The 18,569-nt window shown below is 47.7% G+C and overlaps 2 protein-coding genes across 2 annotated transcripts; both read left to right on the top strand.

Annotated features, from left to right (window-relative positions):
• The first annotated feature begins 1,533 nt into the window (after nucleotides 1-1,533).
• Nucleotides 1,534-11,868, top strand: LOC146340993 (vomeronasal type-2 receptor 116-like). Its single transcript, XM_084808250.1, has 4 exons — nucleotides 1,534-1,597; nucleotides 8,126-8,962; nucleotides 9,640-9,849; nucleotides 11,524-11,868. The coding sequence occupies exons 1-4, from the start codon at nucleotides 1,547-1,549 to the stop codon at nucleotides 11,740-11,742; spliced, it is 1,317 nt and encodes a 438-aa protein (XP_084664376.1). The 5' UTR covers nucleotides 1,534-1,546; the 3' UTR covers nucleotides 11,743-11,868.
• A 504-nt stretch (nucleotides 11,869-12,372) lies between these two features.
• On the top strand, nucleotides 12,373-13,382 carry LOC146340992 (vomeronasal type-2 receptor 26-like). The gene is made up of 2 exons (XM_084807304.1): nucleotides 12,373-12,379; nucleotides 12,481-13,382. The coding sequence occupies exons 1-2, from the start codon at nucleotides 12,373-12,375 to the stop codon at nucleotides 13,380-13,382; spliced, it is 909 nt and encodes a 302-aa protein (XP_084663430.1).
• Nucleotides 13,383-18,569: the final 5,187 nt, after the last annotated feature.

The raw sequence follows: 18,569 nt of genomic DNA, 5'->3' as shown, positions 1-18,569 counted from the left end.
GCACCAGGCAGTCAAGTCCCCAATCCTGCAGTTAGGCTTGCTGAATTCCTTCTGCAGGAGCTGGGCACCAACAACATCTACGCTATTTGCGTTCCCCTTATTTTTGCTGTCTTAGTCTACGTAAATGTTTACGTAGACTAAGACGTGCCAAAATAAGGAACGCGCATTTTTTTTTTTTTTTAAGTCAGCCGTGATATGCTACGTGACGATTAACGTAGCCTATCACGGCTGATTTTGCAAATCTAGCCGTGATAGGCCACGTTAATCGTTACGTAGCCTATCACGGGGGTATTTTTTTTTTTTTAACTTTCCTTGTAATGGCGGCAGCGGAGGCAGCCGGTCGAAAGACCGTCTGCCGCCCCCGCCCCTGACGAAGACCCGACGAACCGCCGCCGGGACCCGCCACTGGGAGGGACATTCGTGAAAGGGAAGTCCCATCCTGGGGGGGGGGGTGGCGGGGGGGTGGCGGGGGGTGGCGGAGAATTTCACCGCCAATTTCGGGGGGTCGAATGCGTTGGCACTCGGCCCCCCGAAGTTTCGGGGAGAAATTCTCCCCCATCCCTAGGAAAAACCCGCTGTGCCTGGGCTTGCCGAGGAAGGACTTCCCTGGATTCAAACCACGTGTCTGCCATGTAAATACTTGAGCACATTTCTCGACGGAGGGAGAAGAGGGTCAAATTCTGCCCTGCGACAGAGGGAGACAGATCTGATCCCACACCCCACTGAGCTCAGAATCAAGGTCCTCTGTTGATTCAGAGCGCCCCATTGAGTTCAATGGGGTTTACTTCGAAGTAAGTGTGCCAAGGGTTGCAGACTTACAGCCAGCTCTTATGTCTACTCAGAAGTAAGTCATAGCTTTCCTGGGTGCTGTGAGGAAACAGTATGGCACAAGTTAAGCAAGGAAAACAAGATGGCCCTGCCCCTGCTCCTTTGCACACGTGCCAGGGAGGGGAGGCACTCCTCTGATTCAAACCATGTCTTCTGAGTGGCCACCATCTCGGAGGGCAGGGAAGAAGGTGAGGCAGACACCTGTGCAGGGTTGGCGTGTACGTGCACCCAGCCTTTGAATGGACTTGCACTCATGCCTGTGAAAACATCCGTTAGGGGTGTATGAATCCCTTACCTGGCTCTGTGCAGGGGCATCCGTGGGGGGGGGGAGGTGCTCCATCCCTCCCCCCGGAATCCTCAACGGGGGGGAGGAGCTCCGTCCCTCCCCCCAGAATCCTGCTTGGCTGGCTCTGCTCCGCGGCCAAGCCGCAGAGCCGCCGGCCGGCTCTGGCTGCCCGCAGCTGGACATCCGGCTGCTGGGCAGCCCTGCAGGGATGCAAATGGTGGCTGTTGTAGCTGCTGCCATTTCCATCCCCGTATTGAGCTGTGATAGGCTACGTAAATATTTACGTAGCCGATCATGGCAGGGGGAAAAAACCCCAGCGTATGCAAATGGTGGTAGCTGCTGCCATTTGCGTACGCTGGGGTTCCCCCCCCCGCCGTGATAGGCTACGTAAGTATTTACATAGCCTATCATGACTTGAAGAGGAGGAAGTGAATGGCGGCCGCAGGATGGCCGCCATTCGCAAAGCAGCGCGGATGGGAGCAGGTAAGTGCTCCGTTTTGCATGCCTTTTGTGGGGTGGGGGCGGCGGGGACTTCGTCCCACGCACCCTTCGTGGGTTGGGGGGCATGGGCTTCGTTCCGCAACAGATTTTGGGGGGCCAAATGCACTGGCATTCGGCCTCACCGAGATCCTTCGTGGAATTCTCTGACATCCCTAACATCTGTACGATGGGGAAGCCAGCCAGTCACTATCTCTTCTCCTAGCCCACCTTGCAGGGTCACTGGGAAGCCAGAATAAAGGGGAAGTGGGGGGGGGAATCAGAAGATGGGAAGCCTCCTGTGGCAGCACCATGAGGACCCGAGCAGATGCATCCGGAAGGGGGGCTCCCTCCACCGTCAAGGCCACGGGAAGGGCTCCCGACTTCCCTCCTGCTGCGGAATCCAAAGGATCCACCGATCAGCCTTCTGTCCTGATTTTTCCGTGCAGCCATGAGAAGGGACAGAGCAGAGGGACGCGCTAGGAGAGATGCCCGTATACAGGGCCAGTCCAACTTCCGGAAAGGATCTGGGATCCAAAGGACTGGTTTGTAGTGGGATGAACTGCCGGGTGTGAAGAGAGCCGACAGCTCTGTGCCTTCGCCTGTGACAGGTCATTCTGCGCTAATTGCGCCACCAAGAGCTCCCCCGTCTCTCCATTTTAAGCTGGAAAATCCTCCTCCTTGGGGCAGAAGAACGTGAGGGGGGCCGGTCCCCTTTTTAAAAGATCCAAGCAAAACAGAGAAGTGGGCTCCCAGATGAGGCTTTCCTTGTGCTGTCATCCTGTCTCAGTCCCTGAATTTTTACAGGGGGTCCAGACATGGTTGTCTTTATCTTGCAACCCCCCAGCATTTTCCCACTGCTCCTTCTGAGGGAGATCCATTAAGGAGAGGCGGAAGAGCAGCGCTAGGCCTTCGGCCTCTCAGTGCTGAGGCCTCATCTGCAGGTGAATTAGGGCGCTTCAGTGGCCTTCCGTAATCCCCCTCAGAGTCTCTCTCAGAATGGTTTCTCCTCAGACAGGAGACTGGCTCTCTCCTCTGGTCTCTCCTTCCCCCTGGCCCAGAGGGGGCCCATCTCAGAGTCTGTCACTAATGTACTCTATATCTGTATGCTTTGCTTGACAAACTCTCTTGATGGTTCTTTACTGGCTATTTTCCCCACAGCTGAAAGGATTTAAATGGAAAGTGGAGCTCCAAATTGGCTGCATGCTGTTTCTTGTGGGCCAGTAACTTGAACAGGCAGCTGAAGTAGACAAAAGAAAACTTTAGTAATGAACTTGACAATCTTTTAACAGGGAGGGAAAAGATCTGTCCCGAGACAGCGATATGTTATCTGAATGGTCATATATAAACTGTCAAAAGAAACTAGCAGATGGACTGTTCAGCTAACAGAGAAACTTCCATCCGGCCTGCAAGAGCAACAAACATGCATTTAAGCTTAGACACACAGCTCACATACTATGGTGGCTCCAAGCATCACTTAGTATGACTCTGCCACACCCAGCTCCTCCCTTTCCCCAGTCACCTATCTGGGCAAATGAACTTTGGCACAAGCTCGGACTCCATCTTGGATTTAGGTCCTCAGCTCCACACAGGCCCAAGGCCGGACCTTGACAACTCAAGTCCAATCTCAGAGCCTGTCTGCCCCACAGAGAAGCAATTGAAACTTTTCCCTCCTCCCTCCACTGTGCAAAGGGAGCTCAGTGCTGTGGGGCTGTGGCTATTTTGCCAGTCTGGAATTGTGGAAATGACAGTAATTTCTGATGAACCCCCATGGATTTCCGCCCACCCAACCAAGAACAAAGACATCCAGGAGAAAACATGCTTCATATAAAGATGTCCTTCCATGTGGGGCGGGGCGGTGTCTGATGACTTCAGGGCTGATCATTTCTGGCTACGCTCCAATTCCCCTGCTGGGGCCTGTATATTCAGCTCTTCTTCCAGTTCTGCCTGGTCGCTGACCTAGGAGGGAAGGTATCTCTGTGCCGCTGATGATTTCACTGCTGCTGCTCTGGATGGTGCCTCAGGCCACCCAGAGGATGCTGAGGACCACCTGCCTCTTGACCAGGCCTAAGGAACTGCAAGCCTATCACAGCCCAGGAGACCTCATTGTCGGAGGGAATTTACCAGTTGGCATGAATACTTATGAAGAGACTCAGGACTTTCGTGGTTTAGCACCACCAGAACTCCGCGCTTCTGCTTTGTAAGTGTCCACAAGAGGGATCTGGGACAGATGTTTGCCTGCTTAGCTTGCAGGTTAGAGGGCTCCTTCCAGGCTGATCCTAATTTGGCTTCAACCTGAAATGAGAAGCAGAGACCTGGGGGTTCTTCTCCGCCTGCATGGCAACATAGGAAGCTGCAGTGTACCTAGTCAGACCCTTGGTCCATCCAGCCTGGTATTGTAAGCACTGACTGGCAGCAGCAGCTCTCCAGGGTTTCAGGCAGGAAGCTTTCCTGCCTTTTCTGGAGAACCCGGGCATTGAACCTGGGACCTTCCACATGCAAAGGATGCAAAGCTTGTGCTGTGTCGCACTGAGCTATGTATGGTCCCATTCTAAGCTGGAGCACGATTCCTCTCTCCCTTTCTGGCAAGATGGATGGTGTGATGGTAGTGACACAGAAACCCTGGGGAATATAATTTCCAGAGACTGGGGGAGCCAAGCTCTGCTGTTGCATCTACTGCTGCACGGCGAAATATGTGGAAAGGTGTGTGTGTGTGTGTGTGTGTGTGTGTAAGGCAGAGAAGGGGCACTTGGAAGCTGGGATTTGTGCATTCAACCAATAGTTTGGGAGGGCACTTCATACTTTGTTCCACCAATACTGAAGTCACTGGATTGTGTCCTCCTTGTAACTGAGTCTAGAATAAATAATTTTCAGGGTCTTGAGCCAGAAGCTGGCTTTGCAGTCTCCTCCTCTGAATCGAGCTGAGGGTGGGGGTGACCTAGGGAAGGTTGGCCATCATATCTCCCCTTCCTTGTGAACTGGGAGAACAGGTGACCTGCCCCTAGAGGCTGCTTGGTGCAATGAGGGAAGGCAGAGCGAAACAATGGTTGTGGTTCATGTTAAGAGTTTCATAATGACCTAGAAATGCCCACCCTTCCACCCCCCGCAGACTTCATGTAAGACAGGGGTGGGGAAGGTTGAGTTCTGGGTGAGCTGAAGTAGATGAGCAAACATTTCAGACTCACAGTTGGGTAATCATAGCAGCAACAAATGTCTCCCTCCCACCTTATACTGTATTATATCTTCACTCGCCTCCCGTCATAACTCCCATCACTGCAGGATATTCAAGCACTACCAGCAAGTCCTGGCCTTGGCATTCGCCATGAAGGAGATCCACAAGGACAGAATTCTCCTCCCCAACCACACCCTTGGCTTTCGCATCTATGACCACAGCAACATCGCAAGATGGATTCACTTGAACAGCCTGTCTCTGCTGTCCACACGGGGGCAAATGTCTCCTAATTATAAATGTGACAAGCAAGATGAGCTGCTCTCCGTTATTGGGGGTCTCGATTCCAAATCCTCAAGGGAGATTGCTTCTTTAATGGGCACCTTCAAGATCCCACAGGTGAGGGATTCATTTGGGGAGAGATGCGGGGGATCTGCAGACCTCAGGAACTCTAAGATGGAGAGGCCAATCTCTGAAGCCATTTCCCACCATGCAGTGGGTGTGTTACCTTGATTGTGGATGGTAAGAGCAGGAGGCCTTCTGACCTCGGCTAATCTGCCCAGTGATAACCTTGGTTGTAGCCAGGAGTGTCAGATGCCTATTGTTTGACTAGTCCCAAACAGCACTGGGTCTGTTACATAAGAAAATGCTTTGGATTGGGAGAACAAAATGGAGTCTTGCAACAACTTAAAGATTCACAAACAAACCTCCTGCTAAAGGAGGACAAGGAGATTGCAGAGAAGCTGTATGAATTCTTTTCATCTGTCTTCACTGCAGAAGATATAGGACAGATACCTGTGCCTGAATAGATGTTTTCAAGAATGGAGTCTGAGGAACTGAGAGAAATAGTGGTGACCAGAGATGAAGTTCTCAACCTTATTGATATATTGAAAGAAAATAAATTCAGCGGGCCCAGATGGTATCCATGCTAGAGTTCTCAAAGAATTGAAATATGAAATTGCTCATTTTCTAGCCAAAGTATGCAACATGTCCTTAAGATCAGCCTTTGTACCAGAGGACTGGACGATGGCCAATGTAACAGCAATTTTTAAAACGGGATCCAGGGGCAATCCAGGAAATCTCAGGCCAGTTAGCTTAAGGTTTATTCTGGGTAAATTGGTTGAAAGCATTATTCAAGATAAAATTAGCAAGCCTTTAGTAGGACAAGCCCTGCTGGAAAAGAATCAGCACGGCTTCTGCAAATGTAAGTCCTGTCTCAGTAACCTTTTATTTATTTTATTATTGCATTTATATCCTGCCTTTTTTCCTCTTGCAAGGCACCCAAGGTGGCTTACATTATCCTCCTCCTCTCCATTTTATCCTCACAACAACAACCCTGTGAGGTAGGTTGGGCTGAGAGTGTGTGACTGGCCCAAAGTCACCCCGTGAGCTTCCTTGACTGAGTGGGGACTAGAACCCGGATCTCCCAGCTCCCAGTCCAACACTCTTTCCACTTCACCACACTGGCTCTCGGGTTCTTTGAGAGTTTCAATTGACGTGTAGACAAGAGTGACCCATTAGACATCGTCTGCATGTCCTTCCAAAAATCTTTTGACAAAGTCCCCCATCAAAGTCTCCTGAGCAAATGTAGTGGTCATGGAAGAAGAGGACGGCTCTTCTTATGGATGCGTAACTGCCAATGGAGGGATGTAAATAGTGGGGTCCCACAAGGTTCTGTACTGGGATCAAAGCTCTTCGACATGTTCATAAATGGTCTGGAATTAGTAGTGTGCAGTGCAGTGTCCATCCCTGCTGATGGCAGCAAATTATTTGGGGTGGATAAAACATAGAGGGATTGTGAGGAGCTCGAAAAGGATCTCTCCAAACTGGGAGAATGGGCATTGAAATGGCAAATGAGGTTCAATGTAGGCAAATGCAAAGTGATGCACACTGGGACAAAAAACCCCAACTTCAAGTATAACCTGATGGGATGTGAGCTAGTGGTGACTGAACATGGAAATGGTTTTGGGCTTGTGGTGGGCAGCTTGATGAAAGTGTCAGCCCAGTGTGTGGCCGCTGTAAAAAAGGCAAACTCCATGTTTGGCATATTTGGACAAGGAACTGAGAATAAAACTGCCAATAAAGGATATTGTAGAGCTGGGAAAAGTGCAGAAAAGGGCAATTAAGTTGATCAAGGGGCTGGAGCATCTCCCCCTGTCGCCCATGAGGGAAGGATACAACAGCTGGGATTGTTTAGCTTGGAAAAAAGGAGGGTAAGGGGAGACATGATAGGGGTGTACAAAATTATGCATGGTGTGGAGAATGTGGATAGGGAGCTATTTTTCTGCCTCTCTCAAAATATTAGAACCTGGGGTCATCCCATGAAGCTGATTGGTTGGAGACTCAGGACAGAGAAAAGGAAGACCTTTTCGCAGAGTGCATAGTGAAACTATGGAATTCGCTACCACAACATGTAGTGATGGCCACCAACGTGGATGGCTTTAAAAGGGGGTTAGATGAATTCCTGGAGGAAAAGGCTCTCAATGGCTCATAGTCCTGATGGCTATGTGCTACGTCCAGAACCAGAGGCAGTATGCCTAAGTAGACCTGTTGCTGGGAAACATGGACGGGACGATGCTGTTGCACTTCTATCCTCCTGGAGGCTTCCAGTTGACAGCTAGTTGGCCACTGTGGGAAAGGAATGGTGGGCTTGATGGACCTTTGGTGTGATGCAGCATGGCGCTTCTTCTGTACATGTGTTCTTGAAGAAGGTGACACAAGACTCCTTCTTGATTTTGCTGCAGTCGGTTGATGAATTTAATTAATTCCTCCAGTGATTGTGGGAACCTGAACCCACCATAATATAACATTTGTCAGTGTTGTATGTATTGGGACACATTTCCATATAAAAGAGCTTCTGTTTCAGCCACACATCTTGGGATGGAAACGGAAAGTGTTCCGAGTAGAGGAACTTATGGGGTTTCTGATTAAGACCCACTATCATTATGTCATGTTTTCCATTTCGTGTGTCCTAATGGATTTTGACACACAATGGAACTGTTTGACCAAACTATCCTATTGGGGGGGGGGACCCTAAATCCCCACCACACTGACAAAGAGTCCTATTGCTTCAGTATAGTGACATGGGCCTCTTCAGGACAATGGCAAGAAACTGTGCCAAGGTTACCTCCAGGGCAGCCCTGACTTTTGGGTTGATATCCACCGTGGGGGGGGGGGGCTTAAAGAGAGCTTCATTTCATATTAGATGTCCATGTTTCAAATGGATGTCTTCCTTCTGGATAGCACTTCATGGATCTGAAGCTGGCTGTAGCAGTCCATGGAAGATTATGCCATTAAAAATGTGTCAGTCTTGAAAGGAGTACAAAATTCACTGCACTATACTCACAAGAAAATCCTTCTTTCAGCTCGGTTATGGTTTGGCTGACCCTGTTCAGGGAGAAAAAACAGAGTTTCCTTCCTTCTACCGGATTGATACTAACGAACTTGCTCAATATGTGGGCCTTGTCCGGCTGCTCCTGCATTTCCATTGGAACTGGATTGGTCTGGTTGCCTTAACTGAGGAGAGAGGTGAAAATTTCATCCAGACACTGACACCAATGCTCAAGCAGAAGGACATCTGTGTGGCCTTCACTGACATGTTCGAACCAACAAGCCCTCTCCTTTTACAACAAGCATATCTTGGATCTATTCCTAGTGCTTGGTTTGAACCCCAAGTGATTATTGTCTTTGGGGACACCAACGTTGTACTCATATTAAGAGTGTTCTTGACTATTCATGAAGAAAAGACCAAGATCCCATTTAGGAAGGTTTGGATCATGACAGCCCATCGGGAAACTTCTGCAGAAAGAAAAAATTTATACAAGGCCAAAGACTTCCATGGTGCTTTGCACTTCAGAGTCCAAAGCAGGGATGTGCCAGAATTCACACATTTTCTCTGGGCCTTAAATCCACACCGACCACAAGGAGATGTCTTTCTCCAACAATGGTGGGGAGTCACATTTAACTGTGACTTTCTGAAATCAGGAGAAAACTCTCCTTGGGGATGGAGGAACTGCACTGGGGAGGAGAAGGTACAGGACCTGCAGAGCCATATCCTTGCAGTGACCATGTCCAGTTACAGCTACAGTATCTACAATGCTGTCTATTCCGTTGCACACACGTTACATGCTGTGTCCTCCTCTGTATCCAAACATGCATTGAGAGGGGGAGGCAAGAGGCTGCTGAATCTTCAGCCATGGCAGGTAACGTCCTCGTTGAGAGTTGACAATCTTATAATAGGTTCCTTGGTGGTTTCTCGGTGGTCTGATCCTGGAAGCCAAGGTTGAGCCTAGGAGAAGGGTTTTTTGTCCAATCTAAAGGTCCCAATAGAGACATTCCACAAAGATATTCTTCCATGCCCATCGTTTCCCTTAAAGAGCACTAGGAAGTGAATAAAAAGCAGTGGAGACCAATGATGCTTCTGTGATAATCATGTATTTAAAACTGTGGCTACTGAGGAGGATGAATCAAGCAAGCTGTCATCCCAAATACATACTATTCTTATCCCCACCCCTCATCTCCAGGACCAAAAAACAGGCAGCTTCTCCGCCCCCCCCGCCCCATGTTCATTCTTGCCAGGCAGCATGAGGACACCTCAGGTGTTGTTCAACTTGATGGCACCACCCTACTGCTTCTGGTACACACACAAAGATAGGAACATGGCTTGTAGCAAGTAGACCCAAAGAAAAATGGGCAAACCACTGGGCAAGCATATTTGAGAAATTGCCCAATGAAGCCATCTGAATGCACCTTCAGTGTTCATCAAAACAATAGAGTAAAGAAAAGAAGAAGTCTCTAACTTGATGGCAGTCACAGAATGTCAGAAGACACCAGAACTCACTCACCATTACCCTGTTTATAATTCTCTCTTCCATTTCAGATTCTTGCCTCTTTGAGGAATGTCCGGTTTAACAACAGTGCTGGAGATGAAGTCTCTTTCTTTAAAAAGGGGGAGAGATACGACATTGTGAATGTGATTTTCTTCCCAAATGAATCTTTAGCTCACACCAAAGTTGGACAGGTGGATCCGGAAGCTCCACCTGACCAGGACTTCACCATTCATGCTGATGCAATCGTGTGGGCTACAGAGGTGGGTTTGAAGTGAAACTCATGGGGGCAATACAGAATGCTGCAGTTCTATATCTTGAGAAAGGAAGGTGTCTTCCTAGATGAGACCAAAGGCCTATTGAGCCCAGGGAGGGGCCCTTGTCCAGTGAGAAAGAACCATCTTTGTATGCAAATTCCCAGTTTGAGTCCTTGGCATCTCCAGGTATGGCTGGAAAAAGGCCCCGGTCTTAAAGCTTGGAGAGCGACTTCCACTCAGTGCAGACAATAGTGGGCGAGATATAGGGATGTAAAAATCCCTTACCTTGCTGTCCGTGGGGGGGGGGCGTGTAGGGGTGCACGAAAGCCACTTATGTGGTCTCGCAGCTTGCTTCGCGGTGGGGAGGAGGCGCTTCGCTGCTCCCCCCGAAATTCAGGCCGGGGGGGAGGCTTCCCGCCTCGCCCGGCTGAAATTCAGGCCGGGGAGGAGGCGCCTCGCCTCACCCAGCTGCGAAATAAAAAGTTAAAACAAAAAACAAAAAATGCCCCCGTGATAGGCTACGTGATGATTAACGTAGCCTATCACGGCTAGATCTGCAAAGTCAGCCGTGATAGGCTACGTTAATCGTCACGTAGCCTATCACGGGTGACTTAAAAAAAAAAGAAAAAAGCGCGTACGCAAATGGCGGCCCCCATAGGGAGCCACCATTCGTGTTCCTTATTTGGTCGCTGTAGTCTACGTAAATCTTTACGTAGACTACAGCCAGCGACCAAATAAGGAACGCGAATGGCGGCTCCCTACGGGGGCTGCCATTAGCCGTACGTGTTTTTTTTTTTTAAGTCACTTTTTTTAAAAAAGTTTTTTTTTAAAGCTGACTTTGCAAATCTAGCCATGATAGGCTACGTTAATCGTCACATAGCCTATCACGGGGGCGTTTTTTTTTTTTTACTTTTATTGGAATGGCGGCGGCGGCAGCCGGTCGAAAGACCGGCAGCCGCCTCTGCCCCTGTTGAAGACCTGCTGATCCGCCGCCGGGACCCGCCGCCGGGACAGACGTTCGGGAAAGGTAAGTCCCATCCCGGGGGGGGGGTGCGGGGGGCGGGGGGGCCGGAGAATTTCTCCCTGAAACTACTTCGGGGGGCCGAATACGTTGGCACTCAGCCCCCTGAAGTTTCGGGGAGAAATTCTCCCCCATCCCTAGCGCCATGGGGGGAAGCGATCCGTTCCTCCCCCACCGGAATTCTTGTCAGCTGACCCACTCTGCATTGTTTCTGGGGAGCCGCAGGCCAGCTCCAAAACCACAGCAGGGACTTTGGAGCTGGGATGCAAATACACCGTTTGTGTCCCTGTTTTTTCACACAATAGGCTACGTAAGATTAACATAGCCTATCATGTCAAATAGCAGGGACACAAGTGGTGTAGAGGACCCCTCACTGGGGTCTGTGGAGGATTTCTCCAGTATCCCTAGAGAGGCAGAGATAGGGTCTGATATAGTAGGAGGCAGCTTCATGTTTTTGCATCTGTATGAGCATGTATATCTCCATCAGCTTCCATTACGATGATTCTAAGTAACCTGCAGAAATCCAGAAAAGATTCAGACTTTCTAAACTCGTGTTCCTATCCATTGTGTATTGGGAAACTCTGTTGAGTAACTCTATCCTATTTCGGTGCAACATCCCTTGCATGAAAAACCTCAATTAATTCTGTCTCCCCTTTTAGGTGCCTCCCTCTGCGAGGTGTGTGGAACAGTGCTCTCCAGGGCACCAGAGAAAAGTTCCAGAGGGGAAGCCGGTTTGCTGCTACAGATGTGATTGTTGCCCAGAAGGGACGATTTCTAACCGGACAGGTAGCTCAAGCATTCAGAGCCTTGTTCAATTGCAGAGCATACCGGGGTTAGCATGGGAAGATCATGTGCAAGGAGAAGACACAGCCATTTAACCTATGAACAGTTTCTCCATGAAAACCATTGGGGATTCATAACTCGGTGGTTTACTGTTTTGCAAACTATTCACAAATTTCTGAAGAAACCTTTTGTTAAAATAATAAAGAATAATAATATCCTTAAATACTTGCCTTGGCTCACCTCTCCATGCATAGTGTTTTAAACACCATGTTTCCAATCTCGGTTGTTTGGGCATTAAACATGAAGCTGAACGGTGATTAGTTGTTGTAGCAATGGCAGCATGATACTCCAATGTCAAGGAAACTGCTGTTTAATCTATATTGATTCCTGTCAGCTATTTCCAAGCCTCTGCACCAACACATCTCCTCTGAAGAAAGTGCGTCATCTGAAGCAAATGCCTTATTTATTTATTTATTTATTTATTTGCCCATTCGGAAGGCGCTGCATGTGACAGGCTATGGTGATGTTCTTACCCTTAACAGTTTTCAATTTCTAGTTACACACTTCAGGTTTTTCTTCTTGCAGAATATGGAACATGGGTCTGCTAGCATGGGCTATCCTACACAGGTGAAAACGAGTGTTTTGTACCCTTCCTGACTCTGCTCTTATGCAATATGTTGTTGAAACGTAAAGAGAAAATATGAAACTGGAGGCTGCACGCTTATATGGACAGTAAGCTAGGGAACTGACATTTCTGTCCCCTTCTTTGTGGCCTGCACTGTCTGTACAAAAAGAACATGTAAGCCAAGTTGAGATACTTTTGCTCATTCCAGATGCAGATCACTGTGTCCCATGCCCAGAAGATCAACATCCAAACAGCAACCAAAACCATTGTTTCCCCAAGAAGACCCACTTCCTTTCCTATCAGGAGGCACTGGGGTTCATTTTAGCTTCTCTGGCTCTTTTCCTCTCTCTGACTACATCTGTAGTGTTGGCCACCTTCATTCTACACCATGACACACCCATCGTCAAAGCCAACAACCGAGACCTCACCTATGTCCTCCTTCTTTCTCTCCTGCTCTGTTTCTTCAGCTGCTTTCTGTTCATCGGTCGCCCCATGAAGGTCACGTGTCTTCTACGTCAAACTGCTTTTGGCATCATTTTCTCCATTGCCATTTCTTCTGTGCTTGCAAAAACTGTCACAGTGGTTCTGGCCTTCAAGGCCACCAAGCCAGGAAACATGGCCAGAAAACTCTTGGGAAGACAACTACCAAACTCCATTCTCCTGGCCTGTCCCCTTATCCAAGCTATTATCTGTGCTTTCTGGCTGGTGACCTCTCCCCCATTCCCAGTCTTGGACTTCCATTCCCTGGCTGGAGAAATCATCGTCGAATGTAATGAAGGCTCAGTCACTATGTTTTACACTGTCCTGGGTTACATGGGTTTCCTGGCTGTCGTCAGCTTCATGGCGGCTTTCCTAGCCAGAAAACTGCCTGACACCTTCAACGAAGCCAAGTTTATCACCTTCAGCATGCTGGTGCTTTGCAGTGTTTGGGTCTCCTTTGTGCCCACCTACCTGAGCACCAAGGGGAAGTCCATGGTGGCTGTGGAGGTCTTCTCCATCTTGGCCTCTGGGGCTGGTCTCCTGGCTTGCATCTTCCTCCCCAAATGCTACATCATAGTGCTGAGGCCCAGTCTCAACTGTAAAGATCATCTAATCAGGAGAAGGATTTAGGGTGTCTATCACTTCGAAACATGCCCTGCTACTCTAGTTTCCTGTCAAGTACATGTGTAAGAAGGCCAAAAACATTGTTAAATGTGCTGAGTTATTCCTCAAACTACAGGGTCCTTTCCACACTGGGCTTTTGCTCTTTCCCACTCAACTGGAAGTGGACTTAAAAGTTGTCTGTATGGCATTATATTGCTCCTAGATATCTTTCAACCATATTTTTTTTTTTAAAAAAAATCACGCCATCACACTATCAGGAATTAGTGTTACATATCATGAATTATAGGTACAACAGAGAGTTGCAGTATGGTTCAGAGTTAGGCTCACTTCAAAGATACACTAAATTGTAGTGATCTCACTTCCCCTACAAGGAGAACATTCTTCTCTCCTCCATGCCATTCTCCGTTCTGCTCACTGGATTGGTCTTGGGGAGGATAGGTTTCATTTCATTTTATTGGCCACTGTTGAGGCATTTGAAACTTGAGTTCCTTCAAAGAGGAAACATGGCGGGATATAAATGTAATGCTAAATGAAAATGAATAAAATAAATTGTGTTCATGTTTCAGTACTTCTCCAAACCTGTTTCCTTCCAGAATGCTCATCCTTCTCCCTTGTTTCTCAGGAGCCCCATTGTGGCTTGGTTGGTGTTGGCACTTGCCCCCTGAGCTCACTTTTAGAGGGAGTGATACTAGCAGCAAGAACACATTATGGTCAGTCATGAAGAATGTCAGCGAGACCCATATTTGCAGATCTGGAATGTAAAATGTATGAATATGCTGATGTGGAAAAATGGAAAGGTAGGGTGAGAGAGGAGACAACAGTGTAACAGATTCCTTCAGAATCAGGGACCTTTTATTGAACACTGGAAAAATAACAATGCACCTCTTCGTTATAGCAGGCCTGGTTGTGGCTCCCGTTAGATAAGGTGTCAGGGACAAAACAGGGTTCCGTAATGTGGAATGGAAATCAGGCAGGTGGGTTGTTCTAAGCTTTATAAAATCAAAAAGATTTCACCATCCTTCCTGAGATTTGCAGGTGCCAGAAAGACATGCTTGTTTTACATCACCGGAAAATTTCAGGGAGATTGGTTAAATATTGCAGGAGAAAGGGCAGTTAACAGAGAAAAGACGAAAAAACTCAGTCATGCAAGAGTGTTCCTCTAAGCCTTTGTTGGCTCCCTTTGGTGCCCATCATTTGTGAACAAAAGTATAGGCTCCTTATTTTAGAGACTGATATTTTCCTATTCCTTTCCACTGTCATTGATGGAACTGATTTTTAAAATGCCATGTCCTTATTTTAAAAATATTTTTTATTTGCATAATGCAAGTCTGTGGGTGTCTCATCATGTGGACCGCGGAATGTGCAGGTGTGGTGGGGAGGGGAATCACTGCCGTGTGGAGGAGAGTCCCAAGCAGCAGCAGAGGTTTAGTGGTGCGTTTCTGGGACCTCTGTGTGTGTGTGTGAACATGGTCAAGCAGCACAGTTGTTAAAAGGAAAAGGGTTACAACAGAAATTACAAAGCACTCTCCAGAGGTCGTATTTTTGCCAGAGACGCATCTAACTAAGAAATATAAGGCAGTATTCAAACACCCATATTTTGGACACCAATTTACTGCCTCAGGCTCTAGCTGCCAAATTGGAGCTGAACTTAATGCAGCAGTCTCCGGTCAGTGACAGGGGTGGAGGAGGGGGAGATCAGCCTGCGTTCGGTTCATTGCATGAGAGAGAGCTGGTTAGAGTTGGTTACAAAAGAAGATGGCACATGAGTTGCAGCGTTCATTTTGGGTGCCGCTGTTTTTTTTAATTCTTCAATTAATTTCGTCATTTTTGTCACCTCGCTTGACATCTCACTCAACAGTTTCAACACCTCGCTAGACTCTCAAATTATGGAGTTTGTATTGGAAAAGTTACACTTGGGGTTTACTTAGAGGTCCCCCACCCTGCTTACAGGTTGGATCCAGCACTGCAGCTTGGGTGATCCCTCAACCATTTGGAAAACAGAAGCGCTCTTCTGTTTCCTCACAACAGCACTGAGAAGAGAAGAGAACCTCATATGAATGAGTGGATGACATTACTGACTAAGTCTTCTGACGTTGTCATAATATCAACACATCACTGCATGGGATTTTTATTTTTGCAAAGAGAGGCTGATTCTCCCCTGCAGAGAATATGACTGACTAAGCCCAACTTGGGCTCATCGAGAGGGGATTAAAAGCTTTACACTGGATATTGTACTCTCAATTTTTATCATTGTGGGAAAGGAATCTCCTAGTGGTGTTTGAGGCAGACTGGTAAAAATAATTTTATTCCGAGCTTTTAGACACTGATTTTTAGTTTTTCTTTTGTTTTCAATGTTTACTCGTTATTGATATTGATAATTGTCTTAACATTTTAGAAACATTGTTTTCCAGCTAGTTGTATCATTTTACAATTCTAACTTGACAGATCATTTGTCTTATTTTTAAATGAGAAATTCTAAATGAATCAGTCATCCTGGAGATCATGATCTCTTGCCCACCTCCAAACAGAGTAAGATTGTGAGTTCTTTTTCACCACTGGAGAATCAGCTTCGAACGTTAGTTGTTTGTCAAGATCTGCCTTCTGCTAGGCACTCTCCGCGTCTCCAAGCCATTCAGTTGACATTCAAGACCAGGAGACCTTTCGGTCCTCCAAGGAGCTAGTTACTTTGAAGGTGTCAACTGGTTTTGCTTAGGGATGGAAGAGAATTCTGCCACGGATCATGGTGAGGTCGAATGACAGTGCGTTCGGCACCCTGATCTCCGTGGCGGAATGGCCTGCCCCCCACCTCCCTGTGGATCTCCCCCGGGACGAGACTTACCTGGGGGGATCTTCCGGGCTGCGGCGGCTGCGGCGGCTGGTCTTCCGACCGGCTGCCACTGCCGCCATTTGCAGTCTTGTAAAAAAACACACAAAAAACCCGACGTGATAGGCTATGGAAAGATTTATGTAGCCTATCATGGCTCGGTTATGAAAAAACAAACAAACCCGCGTACGCAAATGGCAGCGGCTACGGCCACCACCATTTGCGTTCCTTATTTTTGGCCGTCTTAGTCTACGTAAATATTTATGTAGACTATGACAGCGAAAATAAAGGGGAACGCAAATTGCGTAGTGGGTGCTATTTGCATCCCTTTTTGATTCACCGTTTTAGCCTACATAAATATTTACAAATATTTAGCCGCTGACATTTGCGTGTGCGGGTTTGTTTGTTTTTTCCCCCAGAGCCCTCCACGGCCGGAAATCTGGCTGCGGACGGCTCTGGCCTTGATGGGCCTGGCTGGCTGCTCCGTGGAACTGCCGCGGAGCACAGCCGGCCGTGGAGGATTCCGCAGGGGAGGAACGGAGTGCCTCCCACCCGTCGAGGATTCCGGGGGAAGGGATGGAACGCCTCCCCTCATAGCATCAACATAATCTGTGGAAAGGTAAGTGACTTTCGTACATTCCTAGTTTTGCTCCAAAACCCCCCTCAGTCCTCTGCTTGGTTGCTACCAAAGCAAAGCCCTGAAGACTGGCAGGCCTTTAGGTATTTAAATATCAAATTAATTTTGTTCTCCTTAAACAACTGCTATCCACCTACGTAGCAGAGCATTATTGAAGCCTGAAGTAAATTTAGTCGCTCAGGATTGGGTAAAGAACCCCTTGTCAGTAGGTCCTAACACTAGGCAGCTACAGGCAGCAATTAACATACTGGCCCCCAAAGAGAATCTATATTTAAAAAGGAAGATCCATTGTATGGGTTCAAATGGGGCACTTGCCTCCTCTAGTGATAGATTACAGTTGATGTCTCCAATATAAGGCTGTGCTGTAAATCTGTGTTTTTTTATTGGATGGTGATGCATTGTGAATTGGCAAATTAATCCCTTTTTGAGAAGCTTTCTCTCAGGGATTGTGAAGGATTGCTGGTTTCACCCCAACAACACAGCAAGGTAGACAAGGCCAAACACGGCCACCAGATTCTCCTAAATTGACCCAGGAACTCCCTTCCCGACCAATAGGCACTGTATTCAGCACTGAAGTTATTCAGGACACACCACACCAACTGGAAGTTGGGTAAAAATGTTTTTGGGGGAAGGAACAAAGAGGAAGGAATAGGGAGAGGTGGTCAGTTGTCCAAGAAATTACAAGCAGGGTACAAAACTCTAAGCAACACCAGAAACACCAAACACCAAGCCACACATCTCATGAGCTAAACAGTAAAGCTAGCTGGACCATCCTACACATACAAAAGTATGGGCCTCCCAGGATCGCCATCGACCAGCACCATACCCTAGTACTGTCAGGGCCAAGAAGAGATGCCGCCCCTTCTCTAGCCCCCTTTTATTGCCCAGCCCTAGCAACCCAAGGCATGTTCGAGGCACCCAGTCCAAACCCAGCCCTGGGACACCCCACTCCACCCTCCAAAGATGTTGCATCTTCCCACCAGGCATGGCTGTTATCATTTTCCCAACTAGCCAGGCACATCATGGCCTTGGACTGCAGGATGAGACACAACTGAAAACAACCAACCTCCAGGGGGCTGCTACATACCAGACCACCCCAGCGGCCATCATGGCTCCTACTCTATTAACCCATTCTTGACAGGGATCATTGCTGGTATAATTTATAGAGTTGCGCGTCTTTGTCAAAAGTGTCATTTATTTCAAGTCTACTTGTTTGGTCATCACTTGTAGCCATTTTGGACCTTCTTAGATAGTTTCAAAAGAAACACTTATGTCAGAAATAAAACTTCTGGAAATGAAACACAAAAAATCAAGTGGGGCAAAAAATTACCATCTTCTTTCACAAAAAGGAATGGAATGTAAATCCCTTGAAGTAGATAAGATTTCGACATCACTCGTTTGCCTTCAACAAAAATACCATGTATTTGGGGATAGAAGCTCTAAATTGCTAGCCTATGAGCTGAAACACCGCAACCTAAGAAATTTTATTTGCTCAATTAAAGACAATCAAAATTCATTGGTTTTTGGGACTATACAGATCAGTAATGAATTTGTGCAATTTTATTCAGAACTGTATTCTAATCCAGATCCTGATGTCACAAAGGGTGCAATCCTATGGCCACTAGTCAGCGGCTAGGTGGCCAGGGATAGGTCGGCTCCCAGGAACCGACCTCTGAGCCTGCACTCCAAGGTTGGTTCCCTGAGAACTGACCTCCACCCCTTCCCACACATC

This window comes from Heloderma suspectum, chromosome 6, assembly GCF_057233095.1.
Source record: "Heloderma suspectum isolate Gila_16-S chromosome 6, 16-S_ref, whole genome shotgun sequence".
Classification (NCBI taxonomy): Eukaryota; Metazoa; Chordata; class Lepidosauria; order Squamata; family Helodermatidae; genus Heloderma; species Heloderma suspectum.
This window is presented reverse-complemented; position numbering and strand designations above follow the sequence as displayed.

Bases quoted from the DNA above. Each gene is read 5' to 3' on its own strand.
- LOC146340993 (XM_084808250.1), top strand. From the start codon at position 1,547: ATGGCGGCCGCAGGATGGCCGCCATTCGCAAAGCAGCGCGGATGGGAG. The intron at 1,598-8,125 runs GTAAGTGCTCCG...TCCTTCTTTCAG, and splicing joins AGCAGCGCGGATGGGAGCAG to CTCGGTTATGGTTTGGCTGA. The intron at 9,850-11,523 runs GTGGGTTTGAAG...CTCCCCTTTTAG, and splicing joins CAATCGTGTGGGCTACAGAG to GTGCCTCCCTCTGCGAGGTG.